At 41.3% G+C, this 25,874-nt stretch overlaps 1 protein-coding gene across 1 annotated transcript in view; it reads left to right on the top strand.

The window, feature by feature from the left end:
• Positions 1-207: 207 nt before the first annotated feature.
• The window catches only part of LOC112424091 (protocadherin gamma-A12-like), a 90,113-nt gene continuing 64,446 nt past the window's right edge, over positions 208-25,874 (top strand). The window contains 3 exon segments of the mRNA XM_024788238.2: positions 208-3,232; positions 3,235-3,974; positions 3,977-5,158. Of these exon segments, the coding sequence (XP_024644006.2) occupies positions 2,728-3,232; positions 3,235-3,974; positions 3,977-5,158 (2,427 nt within the window). The 5' untranslated portion in view covers positions 208-2,727.

Raw genomic sequence — 25,874 nt, 5'->3', positions numbered from 1 at the left:
GCCTCTAATTCCCAGGCAAAGCTGCAGATTTACTTGGTCGTGGCCTTGGCCTTGATTTCTATGCTCTTCTTCCTCGCAGTGATTTTGGCGGTCGCCTTGTCCAGCCCCTCTGCCTGGGGTTCGTTTCACCCTGGCCTGTGTTCTGAGACTCGACCGGGGTTTCTCCCAACTACAATGAGGGAACTTTGCTTTATTCCTGCAATCTGTATGTTCCCTCGGATTCTAGAAAAAGAAGATTTAATTTTCTCACCGTGCCGGGCGCGGTGGCTCAAGTCTGTAATCCCAGCACTTTGGGAGGCCGAGACGGGCGGATCACGAGGTCAGGAGATCGAGACCATCCTGGCTAACACGGTGAAACCCCGTCTCTACTTAAAAAAATACAAAAAACTAGCCGGGGGAGGTGGCAGGCGCCTGTAGTTCCGGGAGGCGGAGCTTGCAGTGAACCCAGATCACACCACTGCACTCCAGCCTGGGCGACAAAGCGAGACTCCGTCTCAAAAAACAATAATAATAATAATTTTCTCACAGTGACACCAGAAACAGTCCCCCCACAAGATCTTTCTAATGAAGTTTCTCTGGTAGCAAGCTTCACTGAAGAGAATAACAAGATAAGCTCTAACTCTGTTGCTCCTACTCACCTGAGTTCCAATGAATGTCTTTCTTTTACAAATGGGTGTGGTTTAATTTTCAAACCAATATTTTGGCAAGAAAATCTTAAACATATTATATCTACTATTGCTTCAGGTTTGTTTGCTCACTCTTAATATTTCCTACTCCTTTCTGTGTGGGCAAGTAACTTCATTATTAGCTTTCATGTATTTTGACCATTTTTACCTGATACTTTTTTTTTTTTTCGGACGCAGTCTCGCTCTGTGGTCCAGGCTGGAGTGTAGTGGCTCACTGCAAGCTCCGTCTCCCAGGTTTTGGCCATTCTCCTGCCTCAGCCTCCTGAGTAGCTGGGACTACAGGCGCCCGCCACCACACCCTACTAATTTTTTGTATTTTTAGTAGAGACGTGGTTTCACCATGTTAGCCAGGATGGTCTCTATCTCCTGACCTCGTGATCCGCCCGCCTTGGCCTCCCAAAGTGCTGCTGGGATTACAGGTGTGAGCCACTGCGCCCCACCCAGAGACATTCTTTATACACACACACACACACACACACACGTGAGAAGTGGGTATTATGATACTGCTGTCATTGAGATATTTTAATTGAAGAATAAATTTTTTTCCTGTGGTGTTTCTTGGGACATCAATATCTTGAGTATATAAGGCTTTTTCTTTAATCCATTAACTATAAATTTTGAGGAAAATGCATGAGAAAATGCTTTTTATTAAAAAAAAAAAAAATTGAGATTAAAGTCTCACTATGTTGCCCAGGCTGGACTCAAACTCTTGGGCGGTGGCAATCCTCCCACCTCAATCTTCAGAGTAGCTGAGACTACAGTTGCCTGACACTGTGCCTGGCAGAGAAAAAAGCTTAAAAAAATAAGAACATGGTAATGATTTGATAATATTCAGTTACGTTTACTTGTGATTCTTGTAATTCAAGAAAACTCAATTTTGCGTTTGATCTTTTCTCACAGCTACCTATATATTTCTTCCCAATTTAAAATATATTATTTTATTTTATGCCTAGCAAACATCTTATCCTTACAGTATAAATATTTATGCTCATGAAAGTACAGTAGCCAGTTATTTCTTAGGCAGAATTTTTTCCCTATATTTTGATGGGCTTCCAAAAGTATTACCAGTAATTCTCAGTAATTACAATTAGGTCAGTTACCCAGGAAAAGGTAAGTGTAACATTCTTTGGACTACCAATTTTCTTTTACTAAGTTTCCTCAACACTTAATATTTTTGAAATATAATGTATTAATAGAATCCTGGAGTACTTCCGTTATTTCCAGTCAATGCAAGTTGGAATACTTCCACTTTATGCTAAAAATATAAATGTTTCTTTTTCACTTGGGTTCTTGTTAAGTGTGATTCTGATAATGTATACAATCACATATCTCATCTTTAGGTTTCCATATTTTCATGAAAATTTGATTTTTAAGCGTTAAATTTCAACAACCTGGTAAAGTAATCCTTCCATTCAGATTTGTTCAAGGAATCTACTTAAAAACGCTTTCCCCAAATTATAGCTGAATCAGAAAGTTTAAATTATTCTATTATATGATATGTCAAAAAAGAGAAACTCCTCCAGAGACATCCCCCATGATAGGTGTATTGGGGAAACAGTAATCTCAAAGCAGATGCACTAAAATTATAAGATTAAAATAATTGTTTACAGAAACTTCCAATTCATTTAAAAGCTCATTGGGGAAAAAAGAAAAAAAAAAGCTCATTGGGTGGGGAAAAAAAAAAGCTCACTGAAGTTTCTTCTAAAGCGAATACTGTAGATTTCCATCCCCTTTTGAAGAACAGTAGGTGGAGCTATTTAAGATATAAAAACGAAATATCCTTTCTGGAAGTTCAAGATTGTGCAGTAATTGGTTAGGACTCTGAGCGCCGCTGTTCACCAATCGGGGAGAGAAAAGCGGAGATCCTGCTCGCCTTGCACGCGCCTGAAGCACAAAGCAGATAGCTAGGAATGAACCATCTCTGGGACTATGAGGAAACAACGGAGGAGCTCTGACTTCCAAACTGTCCCATTCTAGGGGCGAAAGAACTGCTCCTGACTTCAGTGATTAAGGGCAGAATTGAAAATAATTCTGGAGGAAGATGAGAATGATTCCTGAGCGACCGCACCGGGACTGCAAAGATCTGGTCCTGCTGGGAATCCTCCTGGGGATTCTGTGGGAGACCAGATGCACCCAGATACGCTATTCAGTTCCGGAAGAGCTGGAGAAAGGCTCTAGGGTGGGCGACATCTCCAAGCACCTAGGGCTGGAGCCCCGGGAGCTGGCGGAGCGCGGAGTCCGCATCGTCCCCAGAGGTAGAACGCAGCTTTTCGCCCTGAACCCGCGCAGCTGCAGCTTGGTCACGGCGGGCAGGATAGACCGGGAGGAGCTCTGTATGGGGGCCATCAAGTGTCAATTAAATCTAGACATTCTGATTGAGGATAAAGTGAAAATATATGGAGTAGAAGTAGAAGTAAGGGACATTAACGACAATGCGCCTTATTTTCGTGAAAGTGAATTAGAAATAAAAATCAGTGAAAACGCAGCCACTGATATGCGGTTCCCTCTACCGCACGCCTGGGACCCGGATATTGGGAAGAACTCTCTCCAGAGCTCAGCCCGAATACTCACTTCTCCCTGATCGTGCAAAATGGAGCCGACGGTAGTAAGTACCCCGAATTGGTGCTGGAACGCGCCCTGGACCGCGAAGAAAAGGCTGCTCACCACCTGGTCTTTACGGCCTCGGATGGGGGCGATCCGGTGCGCACAGGCACTGCGCGCATCCGCGTGATGGTTCTGGATGCGAATGACAACGCGCCAGCGTTTGCCCAGCCGGAGTACCGCGCGAGCGTTCCGGAGAATCTGGCCGTGGGCACGCAGCTGCTTGTAGTCAACGCTACCGACCCTGACGAAGGAGTCAATGCGGAAGTGAGGTATTCCTTCCGGTATGTGGACGACAAGGCGGCCCAAGTTTTCAAACTAGATTGTAATTCAGGGACAATATCAACAATAGGGGAGTTGGATCACGAGGAGTCAGGATTCTACCAGATGGAAGTGCAAGCAATGGATAATGCAGGATATTCTGCGCGAGCCAAAGTCCTGATCACTGTTCTGGACGTGAACGACAACGCCCCAGAGGTGGTCCTCACCTCTCTCGCCAGCTCGGTTCCCGAAAACTCTCCCAGAGGGACATTAATTGCCCTTTTAAATGTAAATGACCAAGATTCTGAGGTAAACGGACAGGTGATCTGTTTCATCCAAGGAAATCTGCCCTTTAAATTAGAAAAATCTTACGGAAATTACTATAGTTTAGTCACAGACATAGTCTTGGATAGGGAACAGGTTCCTAGGTTCCTAGCTACAACATCACAGTGACCGCCACTGACCGGGGAACCCCGCCCCTATCTACGGAAATTCACATCTTGCTGAACGTGGCAGACACCAACGACAACCCGCCGGTCTTCCTTCAGGCCTCCTATTCCGCTTATATCCCAGAGAACAATCCCAGAGGAGCTTCCCTCGTCTCCGTGACCGCCCACGACCCCGACTGTGAGGAGAACGCCCAGATCACTTATTCCCTGGCTGAGGACACCGTCCAAGGGGCACCCCTATCGTCCTACGTGTCCATCAACTCCGACTCTGGGGTACTGTATGCGCTGAGCTCCTTCGACTACGAGCAGTTGCGAGACTTGCAAGTGAAAGTGATGGCGCGGGACAACGGGCATCCGCCCCTCAGCAGCAACGTGTCGTTGAGTCTGTTTGTGCTGGACCAGAACGACAATGCGCCCGAGATCCTGTACCCCGCCCTCCCCACAGACGGTTCCACTGGCGTGGAGCTGGCGCCCCGCTCCGCAGAGCCCGGCTACCTGGTGACCAAGGTGGTGGCGGTGGACAGAGACTCGGGCCAGAATGCCTGGCTGTCTTACCACCTGCTCAAGGCCAGCGAGCCAGGACTCTTCGCGGTGGGTCTGCACACGGGCGAGGTGCGCACAGCGCGAGCCCTGCTGGACAGAGATGCGCTCAAGCAGAGCCTCGTGGTGGCCGTCCAGGACCACGGCCAGCCCCCTCTCTCGGCCACCGTCACGCTCACGGTGGCCGTGGCCGACAGCATCCCCAAAGTCCTGGCGGACCTCGGCAGCCTCGAGTCTCCAGTTAATTCTGAAACCTCAGACCTTACGCTGTACCTGGTGGTGGCGGTGGCCGCGGTCTCCTGCGTCTTCCTGGCCTTCGTCATCGTGTTGCTGGAGCTCAGGCTGCGGCGCTGGCACAAGTCACGCCTGCTGCAGGCTTCAGAAGGCGGCTTGACAGGAGCCCCGGCGTCGCACTTTGTGGGCGTGGACGGGGTGCAGGCTTTCCTGCAGACCTATTCCCACGAGGTCTCCCTCACCTCGGACTCGCGCAAGAGTCACCCGATCTTGCCCCAGCCCAACTATGCAGACACGCTCGTCAGCCAGGAGAGCGGTGGAAAAAGCGAGTCCCTTTTGCTGTCAGGTGATTCGGTATTTTCTAAAGACAGTCGTGCGTTAATTCAGGTGAGTTTATATCAAATCTTTTCTTCCTTCCTTCCTTTCTTTCTTTCTTTCTTTCTTTCTTTCTTTCTTTCTTTCTTTCTTTCTTTCTTTCTTTCTTTCTCTCTCTCTCTCTCTTTCTTTCCTCTTTTTTCTCTCTTTTCTCTCTTTCCTTTCTTTTCTTGTTCTGTCGCCCACGCTGGAATGCAGCCGCACGATCATAGCTCACTGCAGCCTCAAACTCCTAGGCTCAAGCAATTCTCCCACCTTCTCCTCCGGTGTAACAGAGACTACAGTTGCAAGCCACAGCCCTGCTATCTATCTGTCTATCTATCTGTCTGTCTATCTATCTATCTATCTATCTATCTATCTATCTATCTATCTATCTATCTATCACTTTCTTGTAGAGACAGGAGTCTCACTATGTTGGCCAGGCTGATCTGGAACTTGGGCTCAGGTGAGCCTCCTGCTTCACCCTCCATAAGTGCTGGGATTAGGGGCATGAACCACAGTGCCCCGCCCTTATCAAATATTCTTTTCTGAGCCTGGAGAAATATATCCCTTAGCACATCTGGAATTTATAAAGCAGACATCAATAAATTTATACATATGTGACAGACACCAACAACAATCCAGCCACCTTCCCTCATACCTTATTTATGTACATATATTTTACATGATAGATATAATTTATTAACAATTTATAACATTAATACTCTATATCATTTTCTAGCTTAATTTATCAATGGTAATGCTCTTTTCCCACTTTTAATTTTTTTCCCATTGACCATGCAGCAGTTTTGTGTAGAGCATCTGATAACAACTGATCTGTTTATCTAGAGGGGAGAAATCTAATTCAATGGAAAATATAAATAAAATTTTAGTAAACTTTTATAAATAGAGTGGCTTTTAACTACACTTGAGATTGCTAGCAAATTCATAAAGTGAATTTAGTTTTTTTCAAAGTGCAGTAATTCTTTCTGGCCATTAGGGATATGTCCATTTATACTTTCTCAGTATCCCAAGTCATTTCATGGTTTTAAATCATTTATGAACTTCCAAATATAGTGAATTTATTTCTTCTGCATTTAAAATTTTATCACTTAAATATACAATATCCTGTATTGCCATGACAAAAAACAGTAAAGACTATTTTTCACTTCTGTTATGCATTTCATTAATACAATATCTGTGTGTGTTTCCAAGTTAGACATTTCTTTTGCCCATTTCCTACATTAATGATATTAATGATGACTTTGTGGAATATTCAGAATTAACAAAATGTGTTTTGAGTACTTTTTTAGTACTGGGGCAAATTTGCAGTAATTTCCCCTGCTTTCTACATTAAATTCCCCATAACTATTACAACTAAGGGAAAATTTCTGAAACGTGCACAGATTCTAAGTGTTTTCTGAGAACTTTATGCTTATTGTAGAGTGTTTACAGATACTGAATGCTAAAGTGTATTACTCTTTGAAAAGCATTGCCTGATTTCTTTTGGTGAATTCTGTAAAGGTGTAGGGAAACATAACATCCCAATTATTTTTTCTTTCTTCTTTGTTTGCTGCCTGTCTACTGTGAAACATACAAAACATACAATAATTAAAACTCAGAAAAGAGATTGGATACCACTTAGAGAATGAAAGACATCCAAAGGCTCTAAAATGAGGCAGTTGCTGCTTCTGAGACCAAAAAAGGGGACAAAATATAGAGTGTGTGGTTCTACTTGTGTGATTTTTTGAAAGAAAGTATTTGAATTTATCTAAACATTCTAAATTTGTGTTTACATTAGTTTTCAAATAAAATTTAATAAGTACAGCGTTCTATAGGTAATATTGAAAGAAATAGAGGACAATGAACCCTCCCTTCTCCATCGTCTTGTAGGAACCACCAAAATGTTTATCACATGGACAGTTCTCATATGTAGTCAAATAGAAAGAAAGACATAATAGGAAAACAAATGATTTGGAAAGCTAAGCTAACATGGTCTAATTATTCTGACCTCTGTTCACCTAACTTGATTTAGGAACAAATCATTGAGAGTTAGAGCATAATAGTCAAGACTAATGATATCTCAAATATCAGTGATTTCAATCAACTATGTTTCCAGTTTGAGCTGAATAGACTTTATTAAATATTTGTTGAATGAATGGATAAACAAATAATGTACTCTGGGGATTACCTGATACCAGGATTTTGAATTTTCAGATAAGTCGTAGAAGGACAGCAGCTTTGCAATTAGCTAACTTCTTAACTGTGTCACCTTTAGAAAGTTATTTAATCTCTTTGAGCTTCAGCAAAGTAGAAATAATCATATCTAATTTGAAAGGTCCTGGTGATGGCTAGAGCTAACAAAAATCATCTGATTCACAGCATGCAATTAGTTAACAGTAGCCATTTTTAGTGGTTGACAAAAAAAAAAAAAAAAAGGATTTATATTTTCAATGCCAGCACACTCGATGTCCTGTTGGGAAAAGTAATAATGATTTTTGTGCTTCTCCATGTGGTACAATGGAATGATTTGTGGATGGAAATAAAACTATTCTAAAATTTTTTGAAAGCTGGTTTAAAAATCTTAAGTGCCTAGGTACATTCTTGATTGAGAAGCCACAGTTTTAGGCCATAAAAGAGGGGGAAAATATTTTTGTATGAGACAATTTTGTGAGTGTTACTTTTTCTTTGTCTGAACCATAGTGAAATCTAAACAAGGATCCTAGGAAACTTATTTTAAAGAAGCAGTTTACTTCAATGGGATCTTAGATAATTTCACCAGAAAATGGATCACCGAAACCTGAAGGCTGGTGATCATTATTTGGTTTAGGCCATATAAGAACTGAAACTAATGGCTTAGCTTTAGGATTTTTAGGACACTTGTTGATAATTTAGGATTAGTAATTAAGATATGTGTTGATTGTTTTCTGAGACTAACTGGGCAATGGGTTTGGATATGTTTACATTTCTTCTGATTCCAGTCATAAAATTATGTCAAGGACTTTTCTTGTCTTCTTATGTGTATGACAGGTGGATATGTATCCATTTCATCTAATAAGTTAAAGCGTTCAGCTATAATTTAAAATTTTTAGCTTCACTGTTTTATAGAACCTAAAATTGGGATGTAATCAGTCAGAAGACATTCTTCCACTGCTTTCTTTCCAGAAGTATTATGCTTTTTGAAGCAGCAATAGCATAGGAATGTTAAGGAAACTATACAACACTTTTATAGTGTATTTAATCTCATACATCACTTTTCAATAAATTATAAGGCTAATGACAAATGAGCAAAGTGTATCAGTTTTCTTTATGACATGTAACAGAGTATAGCTGTAATCATGAATTGAATAGTTCTGGTGCAAAATCTTCTTTATCCTCATATAAGATGTCAGGTTTAGAAAAGCAAACACATAGTTTCGAAGGGATGTTGATCAAACTGATGAGGCTAAATCTCAAGAAAGAGACACAGTTACTCTCTAATGCTACACTTTGAGTTTTCACTTTTTTTTTTTTTTTTTTTTTTTTTGAGACAGAGTCTCGATCTGTCACCAAGCTGGAGTGCAGTGGCACTATCTCAGCTCACTGCAACTTCTGCCTCCCGGGTTCAAGTGATTCTCCTGCCTCAGCCTCCCGAGTAGCTGCAACTACAGGCGCGCCACTACACCCAGCTAATTTTTGTATTTTTAGTAGAGATGGGGTTGGCCAGAATGGTCTCGATCTGTTGACCTTGTGATCCACTCGCCTCGGCCTCCCAAATAGCTGAGATTACAGGTGTGAACCACCGTGCCCAGCCACTTTGAGTTCACTTTTAAGAAACCATACTTAATGGAAAATTACCAATAACAGGGCATACTGTTTAGGATGCATTCCTAAAATATTGATGGCAAAAGATAGCCAGCCTTTGGCAAAGCTAATTGGAAAAAATATTTTATAAAGGCTGAGACTTCTGGATAGCATAAGGGAAGGGCTCTGGTTCAGGAAAATGTTTTTAAAAAACTGTCATTGAAGAGACCATAGAATCAAACAAAATAGTTTAATCTGTATGTAAAAGAAGTTAGTACCACCATAATTTTTCTTAGACATGTCATATAAGGATCTACTCTGTGTACTGTCATTGAGGGCAGATATAATTTCTTAGTTCATCATTAGCTCTCTGAAGTATTTCACACAGTACACCTTCTAAGTTCTCAATGCAATACTTGAGTTCAATTATTGGAAAGTGGTCTCAGGGAAAAAAAGAATCATAGTGCAAAACCAATTATTTTACACGGGCTTTTCCTCTATATCTAAACCCTAATAAAAGGCAGCTGTCTGACTTACCTTTTTTTTGGGGGGGGGGCGGGAGGATGGAGTCTCACTCTGTCGCCCAAGCTGGAGTGCAAGTGGTGCGCTCTCAGCTCACTGCAACCTCTGCCAACCGGGTTCAACCTCTGCCTCCCGGGTTCAAGCGATTCTCCTGCCTCAGCCTCTCCAGTAGCTGGGATTACAGGCACCCACCACCATGCCCGACTAATTTTTAAAAATATTTTTAGTAGGCTGGGCACGGTGGCTCACGCCTGTAATTCCAGCATTTTGGGAGGCCGAGGCAGGCGGATCATGAGGTCAGGAGATCGAGACCATCCTGGCTAACACGGTGAAACTCCGTCTCTACTAAAAATACAAAACGAAAATTAGCCAGGTGTCGTGGCGGGTGCCTGGGTGGCTGAGGCAGGAGAATGGCATGAACCCGGGAGGCGGAGTTGCAGTGAGCGGAGATGGCACCACTGCACTCCAGCCTGGGCGACAGAGTAAGACTTGTCCCCAAAAAAAAAAAAAATTTTTTTTAATAGAGACAGGGTTTCACCAAGTTGGCCAGGCTGCTCTTGAACTCTTGACCTCAGGTGATCCGCCTGCCTCGGCCTCCCAAAGTGCTGGGATTACAGGCATGAGCCACTGCATCCTGCCAACTGTCTGACTTATCTTAAAAGGCTAAGGACCTGGTTTGTTTGTCAAATTTTGAAAATAGATGCCTCAGTTCATAAGATTTCCATGTTGTGTGGCAGGCACCTGTTATCCCAGCTACTCAGGAAGCTGAGGCAGGAGAATCACTTGCACCTGGGAGACAGAGGTTGCAGTGAGCTGAGATCATGCCACTGCACTCCAGCCTGGGCGACACAGTGAGACTCTGACCAAAAAAAAAAAAAAAAAAAAAAAAAAAAAAATCCATATTGTGAAACCTCTTAGAAGCTTCCTATATAATTTCAGCTGAAGATTCAGCCAACAATTCATTCTGAAACTGTGTTCCATGGAAAAAGTAAAGCCCAGGCATGGAGGGGGGAATAGAAAGAAAGATTCTCAGCCTACAAATACTCAAACGTCAAGAAGAAATAAAAATAAGTCGTCACTTTGACTTCATGTGCTGACATCACTGAGGTTATAAATTCCCAGGAATATTTTATTGCAGGAGCAAGACTGCACTACTGCCTTTCAGCTTGCAAGTTCCAGTGAGAAACGTCTTTCTATCTGCTCTCAACTAACTCTACAGAACGCTGTCCTCTCATTTCTTCAGGCTGCGGTTCTAGAGTAGGGACTCAGAGTGCCACTGTTGGCCAGTGTGGAAACAGAGATAAATGGGCCAATCCCCAAACGTTCCCACCTGGTGGCTTTTCTAATTTCATGGAATGCAAATCCAAGAGCAGACCCACAACATTCCTATTATGGCTCCTAGTTCTACAAATTATAAGCAGGAACGGAATGGATTTACAGGCAATGAATTCAGCTCCTTCTTGGCTGGATACTCTATAATCCAAGAATAGTTTGAAAAGGGGCTTATCTGGGCTGGAGCAGCAGCAACTCTAACTGTGGAAGAGATGAGTAATGGTGATGGACTAATAGGCTGGGTAGAACCAAGGCAACTAATGCTTCCTTTCCTGCTATTTCTGTCCTGCTGGGCATTCTTTATGCAGATCCATTATTCAGTCCCAGAGGAGCTGGCCAAGAGTTTGGTGATGGGAAACCTTGCCAAGGATCTGGGACTCAGTGTCCAGGACATGCCCGCTTGAAAGCTTTGGGTTAATGCTGAGAAATAATACTTCATTCTAAGTGGAGAAAGTGGAGACTTACTTGTGAGTGACTGAATGGATCAGGAGCAGATATGCCCCCCAATTATAGGTGGGACCGTAAAGCTCTGAAATAGTTGAAGGCCGGGTACAATGGCTCACACCTGTAATCCCAGCATTTTGGGAGGCCGAGGCAGGCATATCACGAGGTCAGGAGTTCGAGACCAGCCTGACCAACATGGTGAGACCCTGTCTCTACTAAAAATACAAAAATTACCAGACATGGTGGTGCATGCCTATAATCCCAGTTACTCGGGAGGCTGAGACGAGAGAATCGCTTGAACCTGAGAGGCGGAGGTTGCAATCAGTCAAGATCGCACCACTGCACTCCAGCCTGGGTGACAGAGCGAGACTCTGTCTCAAAAAAATGAACAAACAGTAGTTGAAAATTCTTTAAATGTTTTTCACATTAATATAGAGATTCAGGATGTGAAGGATCATGCACCATGGTTCAGCAGGAATGTTATTAAGTTACATATCTCTGGGTGACCCAGCTCAGAACAAGGTTTGCAACAGAACCTGCAGAAGATCCTGATGTTGAGAGAATTTCCTTACAAAAATATCACCTTAGCAGCAGCTCTATATTTCTCTTTGAAGTAAAAGAGACCAACAGTGGAAAGACATATGTTGATCATATGTTAGAGAAGCCACTTGACTAGAAAAAGCAGAGCTCCCATTCCTTAGTGCTAGCAGCCTTAGACGGCCCCCCAGCAAAGTAGCATCACTCAGCTCCTGATCCTATTGGTTGAAGCCAATGACAACCCTGTGTTCAGCTAGGATGTATACAGCATCAGTCTTCAGGAAGATGTGCATCCGTGCATTTCTGTGCTGAGAGTGAGGGCCACCGACCAGGACTAGAGTGTCAAGGCAGAGATCACATATGGCTTCACAACCCAGAGTACCCATATCTAGTTTGGGCTTGATCAAATAGTGGAGAAATGAAAACTTTAAGTACATTGGACTTCTAAAGATTTTTAAATTTCCATGATTTTGGTAGCAGGTGACAGAGAGGGACTCATTGTCCAGTGTACAGTTGAGACCGAAATTCTAGAAGGTAATGACAATATCCTAGAGGCGATTTTTACTTCTAATTCCACAATGATTCCCAAAGATTCTGCACCTTGGACAGTAATGACTGTCCAAGATTTAAATCAGAAGATCTTTAAATGACAAGATCTGAATTCAGGAGAAAACGAGGTCCCATGTCTGATACAAGAAAATGCACCTTGAGAAAAATCTTCCTCCAATAATTAACTACATGCATGTAACAAATGGGGCCGTGGGCCAGGAACAGACCCAAGGTATAACATCAGCATCACTGCCACTGACCGAGGCAAGCCAACCCTCTTCTCCAGAACAAGCATCACCCTACTCACTGGCGATGTCAATGACAATGCTCTGGTTTTCTACAAGGCCTCCTACGTCGTCCACGTGGCCAAGACCAATTTTCCCAAAGCCTCCATAGTGTGCAAGTAGACACCTCCAACCTAGACTTAGGACCCAACAGCCAAGTCCCCTATTCGATGGTGGCCACAGGCGCTGTGGTCCTAGGTGTCCATGAGCAGGCAGCGCGCCTTCGACCAAGAGCAGCTGCGAGCCTTCAAGCTCACGCTGCAGGCCCATGACCAGGACTAGCTAGCGCTCGGCGCCAACATGAGCCTGTGCGTGTTGGTGGACAACCTCAATGACAACACACCGCGGGTGCTGTACCCCAGCTCTGGAGCACGATGGCTTCGCGCTCTTGGGTATGGTACTGCGTGCCGCCGAGCCTGGCTACCTGATCACCAAGGTGGTGGCGGTAGACGCAGATGCGAGACACAATGCGTGGCTGTCCTACCACGTGCTGCAGGCCAGCGAGCCAAGGCTCTTCAGCCTGGAATGCGCACCAACGAGGTGCGGACAGCTAGCGCGTTGGGCCACAGGTAAGCGACTCGCCAGCGCCTACTGGTCGCGGTGCACTGCGGTGGACAGCCGCTCCTCTCGCCACCGCCACGTCACCACCACCACTGCCCCTCTTCGCCGACAGCCTGCAGGAGGCTCTGCCAGACCTCAGCGATCACTGCAAAATTACGGTCTAAATCCAAAAGTAATTTCTATCAGGTGATTGCATTAGCTTTAATTTCCTTTTTATTCTTCCTGATTGCATTGTTTGTGCTGGTTTCGAAGTGCCAAACACCCCAAAATGATCCTGTCTTTGAGCCTTTCCCACGGATGTCTATCCCGCGCTAAGCTCCAGGTTTCTGGGTAACTGTAGCTCTATGACGCCATATTCTTACCAGGTGTGTGCTGCTTCTACGAATCCAGGGCTGAGTGAACTTCTTTTTTGAATCCTTACCCCTCAGGACTCAGTAGCACCTTCACTGCAGAAAGCACATTGGGGAGGGGATGATTGTGGTTATTCTAACTGCTTGGGCAGAATCCACTCTCCAAGGTGAAAAGTTCTTGATGAAACTCAGTTCAGTCACAAGCAGGTTTTCTTCTAGCATTAAACATTTTCAGAGATCTCAGTAAAAAGCATTTCTAGCAGCAAGACCAAAGGCCTAAGATGAGAAATACTTGGCATGGTGAGCTTGAGGGACAGTAGTCAGGCCGACAAGAGTATCAGGCATGCCAGACCGTTTGGGGCCTGTAGGTAGGGAACATGTTTTGATTTTATATATTTATATGTGTTTGATTATATTTTATAATTTTACTTTTGATATTCAAATTGTACTGATCCAAAAATAAGGGAGGGACAAATCTTGGCCATTGTAGTATGAGAGATTTAAATTTACAACTCAGAATCCCTGTTTATCACTTCTCCTTCAGCACACAACTGTTTCATGTTCTATTTAAGAAACTTCCTCTCACTGCAAAAAGACATTCTGGCTGATAAAGTTAGCCTATAATTTCAGTAAATCTAAGAATATGACTAATGGAAGTTGCCAGACCTAAACTTTGAAAATTATTGTTCCACTGAAGAGCGTCTTATGACTGAGTGTTCCAGTCTCCTCAAGCTGAACCTTGCTCTTCAAACCAGATTAAGAACACTATCATAAGTTATACTGCATTTTGTTTTCCTACCCATGTCCACTGCATCATTCTCTATAGTACAAAGAGCTTGTCTCACCAGATGCACCTGTAATCTCAGCACTTTCGGGGGCCAAGGTGGGATCACTTGAGCCCAGGAGTTTGAGACCAGCCTGGACAGCATGGAAAAAACCCATCTCTACAAAAAAATACAAAAATCCACAAGGTATAGTGGTCCATGCCTGTGGTCTCAGCTACTTGGGAGGCTGAGGTGTGAGGATCACCTGAGTCTGGGGAGGTTGAGGCTGCAGTGAGCTCTGATTGCGCTCCTGTACTCCAGTCTGGGTGACAGAATTAGACCCTGTCCCCAAACAAACAAATGAAGAGCTTCTCTCCTTATGACTTATTTAAAGCTTGAGAAATTGTTCCAATTCAAATGCTTTAAATGGATTTGAGCTAAAATAGAATGTTGTATATGTAATGTTCTTATAATCAGGTGATTGTACAAATTGATCCAGATAATGTTAGCATAGCATTTTACTGAACTAGTAGTTTACAAACACTTCAAAAATTATCGAGTAACATTTGCATATAAAATTCCTCATATATTTCCCTATCAGTGAATTGGAATCTTACAATATAAAATATTACCAAAAAGACAAAAAAAGTGAAAAGGAAACAGTTACCTTTGGAAAACATGATTAGGTAAAATAGGTAATATGGAAAGTCTGAAAACAGTGAAAAAATTACTGGTAAGTCAAGAGAAAAGGAATATTAGTAGGAAAATGCATAAAAGTGTGTCTGACTATTCACAGCAGGATTGCTATGGGTTCTGTGGTCCATCTAAGCTATGTTAATTTTATTTTAAATGCTACCTGGGTATTGGCCTCTAAAAGGAATTCAGTGAATCAGATGATTTGGCATCTTCAATCTAGATTCTGATGCTCACCTGAAAAGTCTGCTAAGGATTGGAAACCAAGAAAAGTGAAGCATCTCAACAGATATGTGTCACTTGTGCATACTGGATTTATATTGTGTAATACTTTGCTCTAGCAGTATAGTAGGTGAGACAGTGACTGTGTCTAGTGAGCAAAAGGCACTTATTTGACACTTTTGGCTCTTCCTTTTTACTTACCTTATGTAAAATTGATTTTTGCATGTGGCATGAGGAACTAATTCATTGAGGTAGGGGTTGAAATTCTTTATTTCCCATTTTTTCAATACCATTTATTAAGAAGATTTTCCTCTTTCTGTTGAATTGGCTTGGTGCCTTTGTTGAAAGTCATTTCACTGATATATGTAGTTCTATTTCTATATTCTTGATCATGTTTCATTTGTCTATTCTTTTACTAATAGCACACTGTCTCAATTACTGTAGCTTTATAGTAAGTCTTGCTACAAAGTCTTACTACAGGACAAAACCTGTACGGATTTTTGAATGGGATGGCATTGAATCTATAGCTTTATCGGGGAAAGAGGGAAGGAGGCTCATCTTAACAATATTGACACTTCCAATCCATGAACATGGTATATATTTCCATTTAATTAGGTCTTCTTTAATTTCTCTCAGCTATGTTGTATAGTTTTCAGTGTAGAGAGGTCACATATATCTTTCATTAAATTGTCCCTACATATTTGATGTTTTTGAATGTTATTGTAAATAGTATTTTTAAAATTGTATTTTCTAATTGTTCATTTCTAGTTTACAGAAAAACTAAAAACTATTGTCTTTATGTACTCTATATACTTTTGAAAATGAAGAGGTGCAAGATGCTCTATTCTTACACTATGTTGTGTGAGACTATAAGTTGAAACCACTCTGCATAAGTTCAGGCTTCCATTCTCTTCAGTTTGTAGGTTGAGAGAACTCATCCAGAAACAGTAAACATTGGTGTCTGCCCAAGTCTGGTCCTGGGTGGTTCATTCTTTCATTTACATAACAAATATTTATTAACTTTCTGCTATATGCAAGGCACTGACCTATGGACTAAGGATGCAGCAATGAACAAGGCATATATGATTCCTGAATTAATGGTCCCCGTTCTAATACATGGTATTTTACAGGTCTGATAAAAGCCAATAAGGAGAAATACAAGAGCACTAAGAGAAAACTGATAGTAGGGAAGCTTGGACTAATCTGAAGGTCAAGGAAGGCTTTCTTTTTTTCAGAAAGTGATATTTAGAGAGATGAATAGATGAGTAGGATAAGTAGAAGTTATCTAGGTAACAAGGAGAGTAAAAAAGAAATTGTCAGGCAGAGGAAACAGCATGTGTAAAGATCTTTTGAAAAAAATAAAATAAAAGGTGTGACTCAAGCAATTGAAAAGAGCTAGGGAGGCTAGAAATAGAAAATAAATAGATGAGACTAATGAGGCAGGGAGAGCCTTGTAAATCACACTTAAAATTCTGGATTTTGTTCTAAATACCCGTGTACTTAGGAGCCATTAAAACATTTTAAACAAGGCAGTGACAAGATATTTGAATTATTAAGCTTACTCTGGGTGCTATATGGACAATTGATTTATGAGGGTTATAAATAGAAATAGGAAGACAAGATAAGAGGCTATGGCAATATTCCTGGTAAGAAATGGAAGAAAAGATGACTTGGATTAAAGGGGAGGCAGTGGATGTAGAAATAAATGGATGAATTATAGATATATTTAGGAAATGGGTTCAATAAGACTTAATAATGGAATAGGTGGAATATAAATTTCATGAGGGCAGGAGGTGTTTTGTTTATTATTATATTCCTGGGTGTCTGAAAAGATTGTTGTCTTGCCTGACAAGTGGTAGATCTTCAGTTAAATATTATTAACTGAATAAATACAATGGATAAATGGGGAGCAGGGATTAAGAGTGATTTCTGGGTTTCCACATTAAGGAACTGGATGGACAAAGCTACCATTTGGTGAGAATGGAAGACTACAGAATGGTAGATTTAAGAGAAATCAAGAGTTGAGTTCCAGGCGTGTTCATTTGAAGGATCTGAGAAACAGTGCAGATATTCAGTGTGTGGTTAGACATATGGTCATCATTATTTTATTTTATTATTTTATTTTATTTTATTTTTTTGAGATGGAGTCTTGCTGTGTCGCCCAGGCTGGAGTGCAGTGGTGCTATTTCGGCTCACTGCAATCTCTGCCTCCCAGGTTCAAGCCATTCTTCTGCCTCAGCCTCCTGAGTAGCTGGGACTACAGGCGTGCGCCACCATGCCTGGCTAATTTTTGTGTTTTTAGTAAAGACAGCGTTTCACCATATTGGCCAGGCTGGTCTCGAACTCCTGACTTGTGATCTGCCCACCTAGGCCTCCCAAAGTGCTGGGATTACAGGCGTGAACCACCGCACCTGGCTGGTTACCATTCTTTTACTCTGAGTTCCTCTGTTGTGATCATCTAGTCAGATGAGTAGATCCTTATAAGGCTGAGCATAATAGCTCTATGCTGGTATGTTTTGGGGTTCATGGCTCAGCTACTTTTGTGTTTTAATCTTCCTGATCTCTTTTTCACTGTAAGAAATATCCAACACCCAGGGAAATTTGCTGTCTAATTCGTACTCCACTCTTCAGACTAGTCTTAGTGTTCAGTTTGTTTTTGTTTTTGTTTTTGTTTTCTGTGTCTGGAATTCTATTTGGATTAAAATGTGTCAGGCTGTCTTAATTTTTGTTATTTAATTTTCTTTCACACGATTTTATGTGCTCCATGGATTTGTTTTGTTGTGTTGTGTTGTGTTGTGTTTGTGTAGGCGGGGTTTTGCTCTTGTCGCCCAGGCTGGAGTGCAATGGCTTGATCTCGGCTGACTGCAACCTCCACCTCCGGGTTCAAGCGATTCTTCTGTCTCAGCCTCCCAAGTAGCTGGGATTACAGGCACATGCCACCACGCCTGGCTAATTTTTGTATTTTTAGTAGAGACAGGTTTCATCATATTGGTCAGGCTGGTCTCAAACTCCTGACCTCTGGTGATCTGCCCACCTCGGCCTCCCAAAGTGTTGGGATTACAGGCATGAGCCACCAAGCCCACAGAAATTTTTAACCTCAGTTTTTCTTCACCATCTGTAAAACTGCATAGAAGGAATGTTTAGGATAAAAGATGCATAACAATCATAACAAAGTTGTTGGGTTTTAATGTTATGAGTACACTTGGAGGATTCTATGTCCACACATACCTTAAACATCCTATAGAGTCCTCAGCATTTTAAAGTTGAAACCAACAGTATTAATGATGGTAGAATTTATTCCCCCCAGGAAGTTAGAACTGTTCCATATCTTGATAGAGGGATGGGTTATAAGGATGTACACATTTTCCAAAACTCATTGAACTTAAGAGACTTGCATGTGTCTGTATATAAATTATATTTCAATTGAAAATAAGTTTAAGAAAATAAATTTGGCTGGGCGTGGTGGCTCACACCTGTAATCCCAGTGTTTTGGGAGGCCGAGGCGGACAAATCATCTGAGGTCAGGAGTTCAAGACCAGCCTGGTCAACATGGTGAAACTCTGTCTCCACTAAAAATACAAAAATTAGCCAGGCGTGGTGGTGAGCACCTATAATCCCAGCTACTGGGGAGGCTGAGGCATGAGAATCACTTGAACCCAGGAGGTGGAGGTTACAGTGAGCTGAGATCACACTATTGCTCTCCAGCCTGGGCGACACGAATGAAATGCCATCTCAAAAGAAAAAAAAAGATTAAAAGAAAAGAAAATTAGCCTCCCCCACCCTCACTATGCCTCAGACTCACCCCTGAAAGATCACTACTATTAATACCTGGTTATATACACTTACAAGCATTTTCTATGTGTATGCGAATGTATGTGTGGGGTTTTCTTTGCACAACAGGGATCATTTTACAATATATATACTATTTTGCAACTTGCTCTTTCCACTTAATATCTCAAGGAACCTTTTCTTTGAATCTTTATAAGTCTGCCATTTACCTCAATCTTAGTAGTTTCCTTTATTTTATTTTTGAATAGGAGATACATTTACATGGTTTAAAAAATCAAAACAATATACTACGTACATATCGAGAAGTCTGACTTCCATCGCTATCCTACTCCTATTCTACCCTTGCTTCCTCCTCTCCCGGCAGGTAAACATTTTATAACTTTATAAGTATGCTGTCAACATTTCTTTGTGCAAATATGTACATATATTTTTATTTCCCCACTTTTTTTTTTACAAAAAGATAAAATACTATACACCACTCTGCATCTTCTCTTCTTCACATCATATCCTTTAAAAATATTAACATATTGACCAGGCCCAGTGGCTCACGCCTATTATCGCAGCGCTTTGGGAGGCCGAGGTGGGCGGATCACGAGGTCAGAAGATCGAGACTATCCTGGCTAACATGGTGAAACCCCATCTCTACTAAAAATACAAAAAAAATTAGCCGGGTGTGGTGGCGGGCACCTGTAGTCCCAGCTACTCGGGAGGAGTATGGCGTGAACCCAGAAGGCAGGAGAATGGCGTGAACCCAGGAGGCAGAGCTTGCAGTGAGCGGAGATCGCGCGCCACTGCACTCCAGAGCGAGACTCCATCAAACAAACAAACAAACAAACAAAAAAACCATATTAATATATAGAAAGCTATTTTTTTTAAACAGCTGCTTAGTATTCCTTTGGATTATTAACCAGTGGCTTATAAATGAGCGCTATTGAATAGCCCTGTACCTACATCAGTTTTTACATATGCAGTATATCTTTGGGATGAATTCCCAGAAATGGAATTGAAATTGCTGGGTCAAAGAGTAAACAGGTGTAATTTTCATAGGTATTTTCACAAGAAGTGTTAATTTTAACTTTCTGTTTTGAAATGATTTCAACTTTTCAGAGGAGTTGCAAGAATTGTACAAAGAACTGTATCTCCTTCACCCGGATGCACCTATTGTTAACATTTTGTATTTTGCTGAATTTCCTTTATCACTCTGTGTGTGTGTGTGTATATATATATAGGTGTATTATATAAATGTATCTATAGGCCAGTGGCTCACTCCTGTAATCCCAGCACTTTGGGAGGCTGAGTCAGGTGGATTACTTGAGGCCAGGAGTTCAAGACCAGCCTGGCCAATATGATAAAACCCCATCTCTTCTAAACATACAAAAAAATAGCCAGGCCTGGTACCCCACACCTAAGGGTGAGGCATGAGAAATGCTTGAACCTGAGAGGCAGAGGTTGCAGTGAGCGAGATTGCACCACTGCACTCCAGCCTGGGCAACAGAGCAAGACTCTGTCTCAAAAAAATAAAAATAAAAAATGTAATAAAGTTTTTTAAAAAGATGTATCTATACACACACCCAAGTGTGTATGGATATATGTTTGTATGTATGTATACACACACATTATTTTTATATGATATGATTTTTTTATGACCTGATTATTTTTATGACATTTGAGAGTAAGTTGTAGAAATCACGTTTCTTTATTCCTAAACACCTCATTATGTATTTCCTAACAAGGACATTCTTTTATATAATTAAATTTCAATAATAAAAATCAGAAAATTTAACATCAATACAATATAATTACTTAGCCTATAGTCCATATTTAAATTTTACCATACCTTGTAGTATATTTTACTATACCTTATAGTAATTTTTTTTTTAGTCCAAACTATCACACATTGCATTTAGTTGCCATGTCTCTTTTTCTTTTCTTTTTTTTCTTTTTTTTTTTTTTGAGACAGGGTCTCACTCTTTTGCCCAGGCTGGAGTGCAGTGGTATGATCTTGGCTCACTGCAACCTCCGCCTCCCAGGTTCAAATGATTCTCCTGCCTTAGCTTCCTGAGTAGCTGGGACTACAGGCATGTGCCACCACACCCCCACCACACCCAGCTAATTTTTGTATTTTTAGTAGAGACAAGGTTTCACTATGTTGGCCAGGCTAGTCTTGAACTCCTGACCTCAAGTGATCTGCCCACCTCAGCTAAGTGCTGGGATTACAGGCCACCATGCCTGGCCTAGTTGCCATGTCTCTTTAGTCTACTTTAATCTGAAACAGTTCTTCAGCCTTGTTTGTTTATATGAAACTAACATTTGTAAAGACTAGAAGCCATTTATTTTGTATAATGGCTTTAATTTATATTTGTTGTATGTTTCCTCATGATTTTATACATTGTTTGTTTGTTTGCTTGTTTTGAGATGGAGTCTCATTCTTGTCACCCAGGCTAGAATGCAGTGGCGCAATCTCGGCTCACTGCAACTTCCGCCTCCTCGGTTCAAGCAATTCTCCTGCCTCAGCCTCCCGAGTGGCTGGGATTACAGATGCCTGCCACCACGCCTGGCTAATTTTTGTACTTTTAGTAGAGACGGGGGGTTTTGCCATGTTGCCCATACTGGTCTCGAACTCCTGACCTCAGGTGATCCGCCCACCTTAGCCTCCCAAAGTGCCAGGATTACAGGCATGAGCCACCATGCCCGGACCTCATGACTGTATGTATTTTTATTATTATTATTATTATTATTATCATCATCATCATCATTATTATTTTGAGATGGAGTCTCACTCTGTCACCCAGGCTGGTGTGCAGTGGCGTGACCTCGGCTCACTGCAACCTCTGCCTCCCGGATTCAAGCAATTCTCCTACCTCAGCCTCCCAAGTAGCTGGGACTACAGGCATGTGCCACCATGCCCGGCTAATTTTTTGTATTTTTTTTTTTTATTATACTTTAAGTTCTAGGGTACATGTGCACAACATGCAGGTTTGTTACATATATATACATGTGCCATGTTGGTGTGCTTCACCCATTAACTCATCATTTACATTAGGTGTATCTCCTAATGCTATCCCTCTCCCCTACCCCCTCCCCACAATAGGACCTGGTGTGTGATGCTCCCCTTCCTGAGTCCAAGTGATCTCATTGTTCAATTCCCACCTATGAGTGAGAACATGTGGTATTTGGTTTTCTGTTCTTGCGATAGTTTGCTGAGAATGATGGTTTCCAGCTGCATCTATGTCCCTACAAAGGACACGAACTCATCCTTTTTTATGGCTGCATAGTATTTCATGGTGTGTATGTGCCACATTTTCTTAATCCAATCTGTCACTGATGGACATTTGGGTTGATTCCAATTCTTTGCTATTGTGAATAGTGCCGCAATAAACATACGTGTGCATGTGTCTTTATAGCCTCATGACTTATAATCCTTTGGGTATATTCCCAGTAATGGGATGGCTGGGTTGAATGGTATTTCTAGTTCTAGATCTTTGAGGAATCGCCACACTGTTTTCCACAATGGTTGAACTAGTTTACAGTCCCACCAACAGTGTAAAAGTGTTCCTATTTCTCCACATCCTCTCCAGCACCTGTTGTTTCCTGATTTTTTAATGATTGCCATTCTAACTGGTGTGAGATGGTATCTCGTTGTGGTTTTGATTTGTATTTCTCTGATGGCGAATGATGATGAGCATTTTTTCATGTGTCTGTTGGCTGTATGAATGTCTTCTTTTGAGAAGTGTCTGTTCATATCCTTTGCCCACTTTTTGATGGGGTTGTTTTTCTCTTGTAAATTTGATTGAGTTCTTTATAGGTTCTGGATATTAGCCCTTTGTCAGATGAGTAGATTGCAAAAATTTTCTCCCATTTTGTAGGTTGCCTGTTCACTACGATGGTAGTTTCTTTTGCTGTGCAGAAGCTCTTTAGTTTAGATTCCATTTGTCAATTTTGGCTTTTGTTGCCGTTGCTTTTGGTGTTTTAGACATGAAGTCCTTGCCCATGCCTATGTCCTGAATGGTATTACCTAGGTTTTCTTCTAGGGTTTTTATGGTTTTAGGTCTAACATTTAAGTCTCTAATCCATCTTGAATTAATTTTCGTATAAGGAGTAAGGAAAGGATCCAGTTTCAGCTTTCTACTTATGGCTAGCCAATTTTCCCAGCACCATTTATTAAATAGGGAATCGTTTCCCCATTTCTTGTTTTTGTCAGGTTTGTCAAAGATCAGATGGCTGTAGATGTGTGGTATTATTTCTGAGGGCTCTGTTCTGTTCCATTGGTCTATATCTCTGTTTTGGTACCAGTACCATGCTATTTTGGTTACTGTAGCCTTGTAGTATAGTTTGAAGTCAGGTAGTGTGATGCCTCCAGTTTTGTTCTTTTGGCTTAGGATTGTCTTGGCAATGCGGGGTCTTTTTTGGTTCCATGTGAACTTTAAAGCAGTTTTTTCCAAGTCTGTGAAGAAAGTCATTGGTAGCTTAATGGGGATGGCATTGAATCTATAAATTACCTTGGGCAGTATGGCCATTTTCACAATATTCTTCCTATCCATGAGCATGGTATGTTCTTCCATTTGTTTGTGTCCTCTTTTATTTCACTGAGCAGTGGTTTGTAGCTCTCCTTGAAGAGGTCCTTGACATCCCTTGTAAGTTGGATTCCTAGGTATTTTATTCTCTTTGAAGCTATTGTGAGTGGCAGTTCATTCATGATTTGGCTCTCTGTTTGTCTGTTACTGGTGTATAAGAATGCTTGTGATTTTTGCACATTGATTTTATATCCTGAGACTTTGCTGAAGTTGCTTATCAGCTTAAGGAGATTTTGGGCTGAAACAATAGGGTTTTCTAAATATACAATCATGGCATCTGCAAACAGGGACAATTTGACTTCTTCTTTTCCTAACTGAATACCCTTGATTTCTTTCTCTTGCCTGAGTGCTCTTGCCAGAACTTCCAACACTATGTTGAATAGGAGTGGTGAGAGAGGGCATCCCTGTCTTGTGCCAGTTTTCAAAGGGAATGCTTCCAGTTTTTGCCCATTCAGTATGATACTGGCTGTGGGTTTGTCATAAATAGCTCTTATTATTTTGAGATACATTCCATCAATACTGAATTTATTGAGAGTTTTTAGCATGAAGGGCTGTTGAATTTTGTCAAAGATCTTTTCTGCATCTATTGAGATAATCATGTGGTTTTTGTCTTTGATTCTGTTTATATGCTGAATTATGTTTATTGATTTGCATATGTTGAACCAGCCTTGCATCCCAGGGATGAAGCCCACTTGATCATGGTGGATAAGCTTTTTGACATGCTGCTGGATTCGGTTTGCCAGTATTTTATTGAGGATTTTTGCATCGATGTTCATCAGGGATATTGGTCGAAAATTCTCTTTTTTTGTTGTATCTCTGTCAGGCTTTCATATCAGGATAATGTTGGCCTTGTAAAATGAGTTAGGGAGGATTCCCTCTTTTTCTATTGATTGGAATAGTTTCAGAAGGAATGGTACCAATTCCTCCTTGTACCTCTGGTAGAATTCGGCTGTGAATCCGTCTGGTCCTGGACTTTTTTTGGTCGGTAGGCTGTTAATTATTGCCTCAATTTCAGGGCCTGCTATTGGTCTATTCAGGGATTCAACTTCTTCCTGGTTTAGTCTTGGGAGAGTGTAAGTGTCCAGGAAATTCTCCATTTCTTCTAGATTTTCTAGTTTATTTGCATAGAGGTGTTTATAGTATTCTCTGACAGTAGTTTGTATTTCTGTGGGGTTGGTGGTGATATCCCCTTTATCATTTTTTATTGTGTCTATTTGATTCTTCTCTCTTTTCTTCTTTATTTGTCTTGCTAGCAGTCTATCAATTTTGTTGATCTTTTCAAAAAACCAGCTCCTGGATTCATTCATTTTTTGGATGGTTTTTTGTGTCTCTGTCTCCTTCAGTTCTGCTCTGATCTTAGTTATTTCTTGCCTTCTGCTAGCTTTTGAATGTGTTTGCTCTTGCTTCTCTAGTTCTTTTAATTGTGATGTTAGGATGTCAGTTTTAGATCTTTCCTGCTTTCTCTTGTAGGCATTTAGTGCTATAAATTTCCCTCTACACACTGCTTTAAATGTGTCCCAGAGATTCTGGTATGTTGTATCTTTGTTCTCATTGGTTTCAAAGAACATCTTTATTTCTGCCTTCATTTCGTTATGTACTCAGTAGTCATTCCGGAGCAGGTTGTTTGGTTTCCATGTAGTTGAGCAGTTTTGATTGAGTTTCTTAGTCCTGAGTTCTAGTTTAATTACACTGTGGTCTGAGAGACAGTTTGTTATAATTTATGTTCTTTTACATTTGCTGAGGAGTGCTTTACTTCCAACTATGTGGTCAATTTTGGAATAAGTGTGATGTGGTGCTGAGAAGAATGTATATTCTGTTGATTTGGGGTGGAGAGTTCTGTAGATGTCTATTAGGTCCACTTTGTGCAGAGTTGAGTTCAATTCCTGGATATCCTTGTTAACTTTCTGTCTCAATCTGTCTAATGTTGACAGTGGGGTGTTAAAGTCTCCCATTATTATTGTATGGGAGTCTAAGTCTCTTTGTAAGTCTCTAAAGGACTTGCTTTATGAATCTGGGTGCTCCTGTATTGTATGCATATATATTTAGGATAGTTAGCTCTTCCTAATGAATTGATCCCTTTACCATTATGTAATGGCCTTCTTTGTCTCTTTTGATTTTTGATGGTTTAAAGTCTGTTTTATAAGAGACTAGGATTGCAACCCCTGGTTTTTTTTTGTTTTCCATTTGCTTGGTAGATCTTCCTCCATCCCTTTATTTTGAGCCTATGTGTGTCTCTGCATGTGAGATGGGTCTCCTGAATACAGCAAACTGATGGGTCTTGACTCTTTATCCAATTTGCCAGTCTGTGTCTTTTAATTGGACCATTTAGTCCATTTACATTTAAG

The sequence above is a fragment of the Macaca nemestrina genome, chromosome 6 (genome assembly GCF_043159975.1).
Source record: "Macaca nemestrina isolate mMacNem1 chromosome 6, mMacNem.hap1, whole genome shotgun sequence".
NCBI lineage: Eukaryota > Metazoa > Chordata > Mammalia > Primates > Cercopithecidae > Macaca > Macaca nemestrina.
Note: the sequence above shows the minus strand (reverse complement) of the source record. Positions and strands in the feature narration are given on the sequence as shown.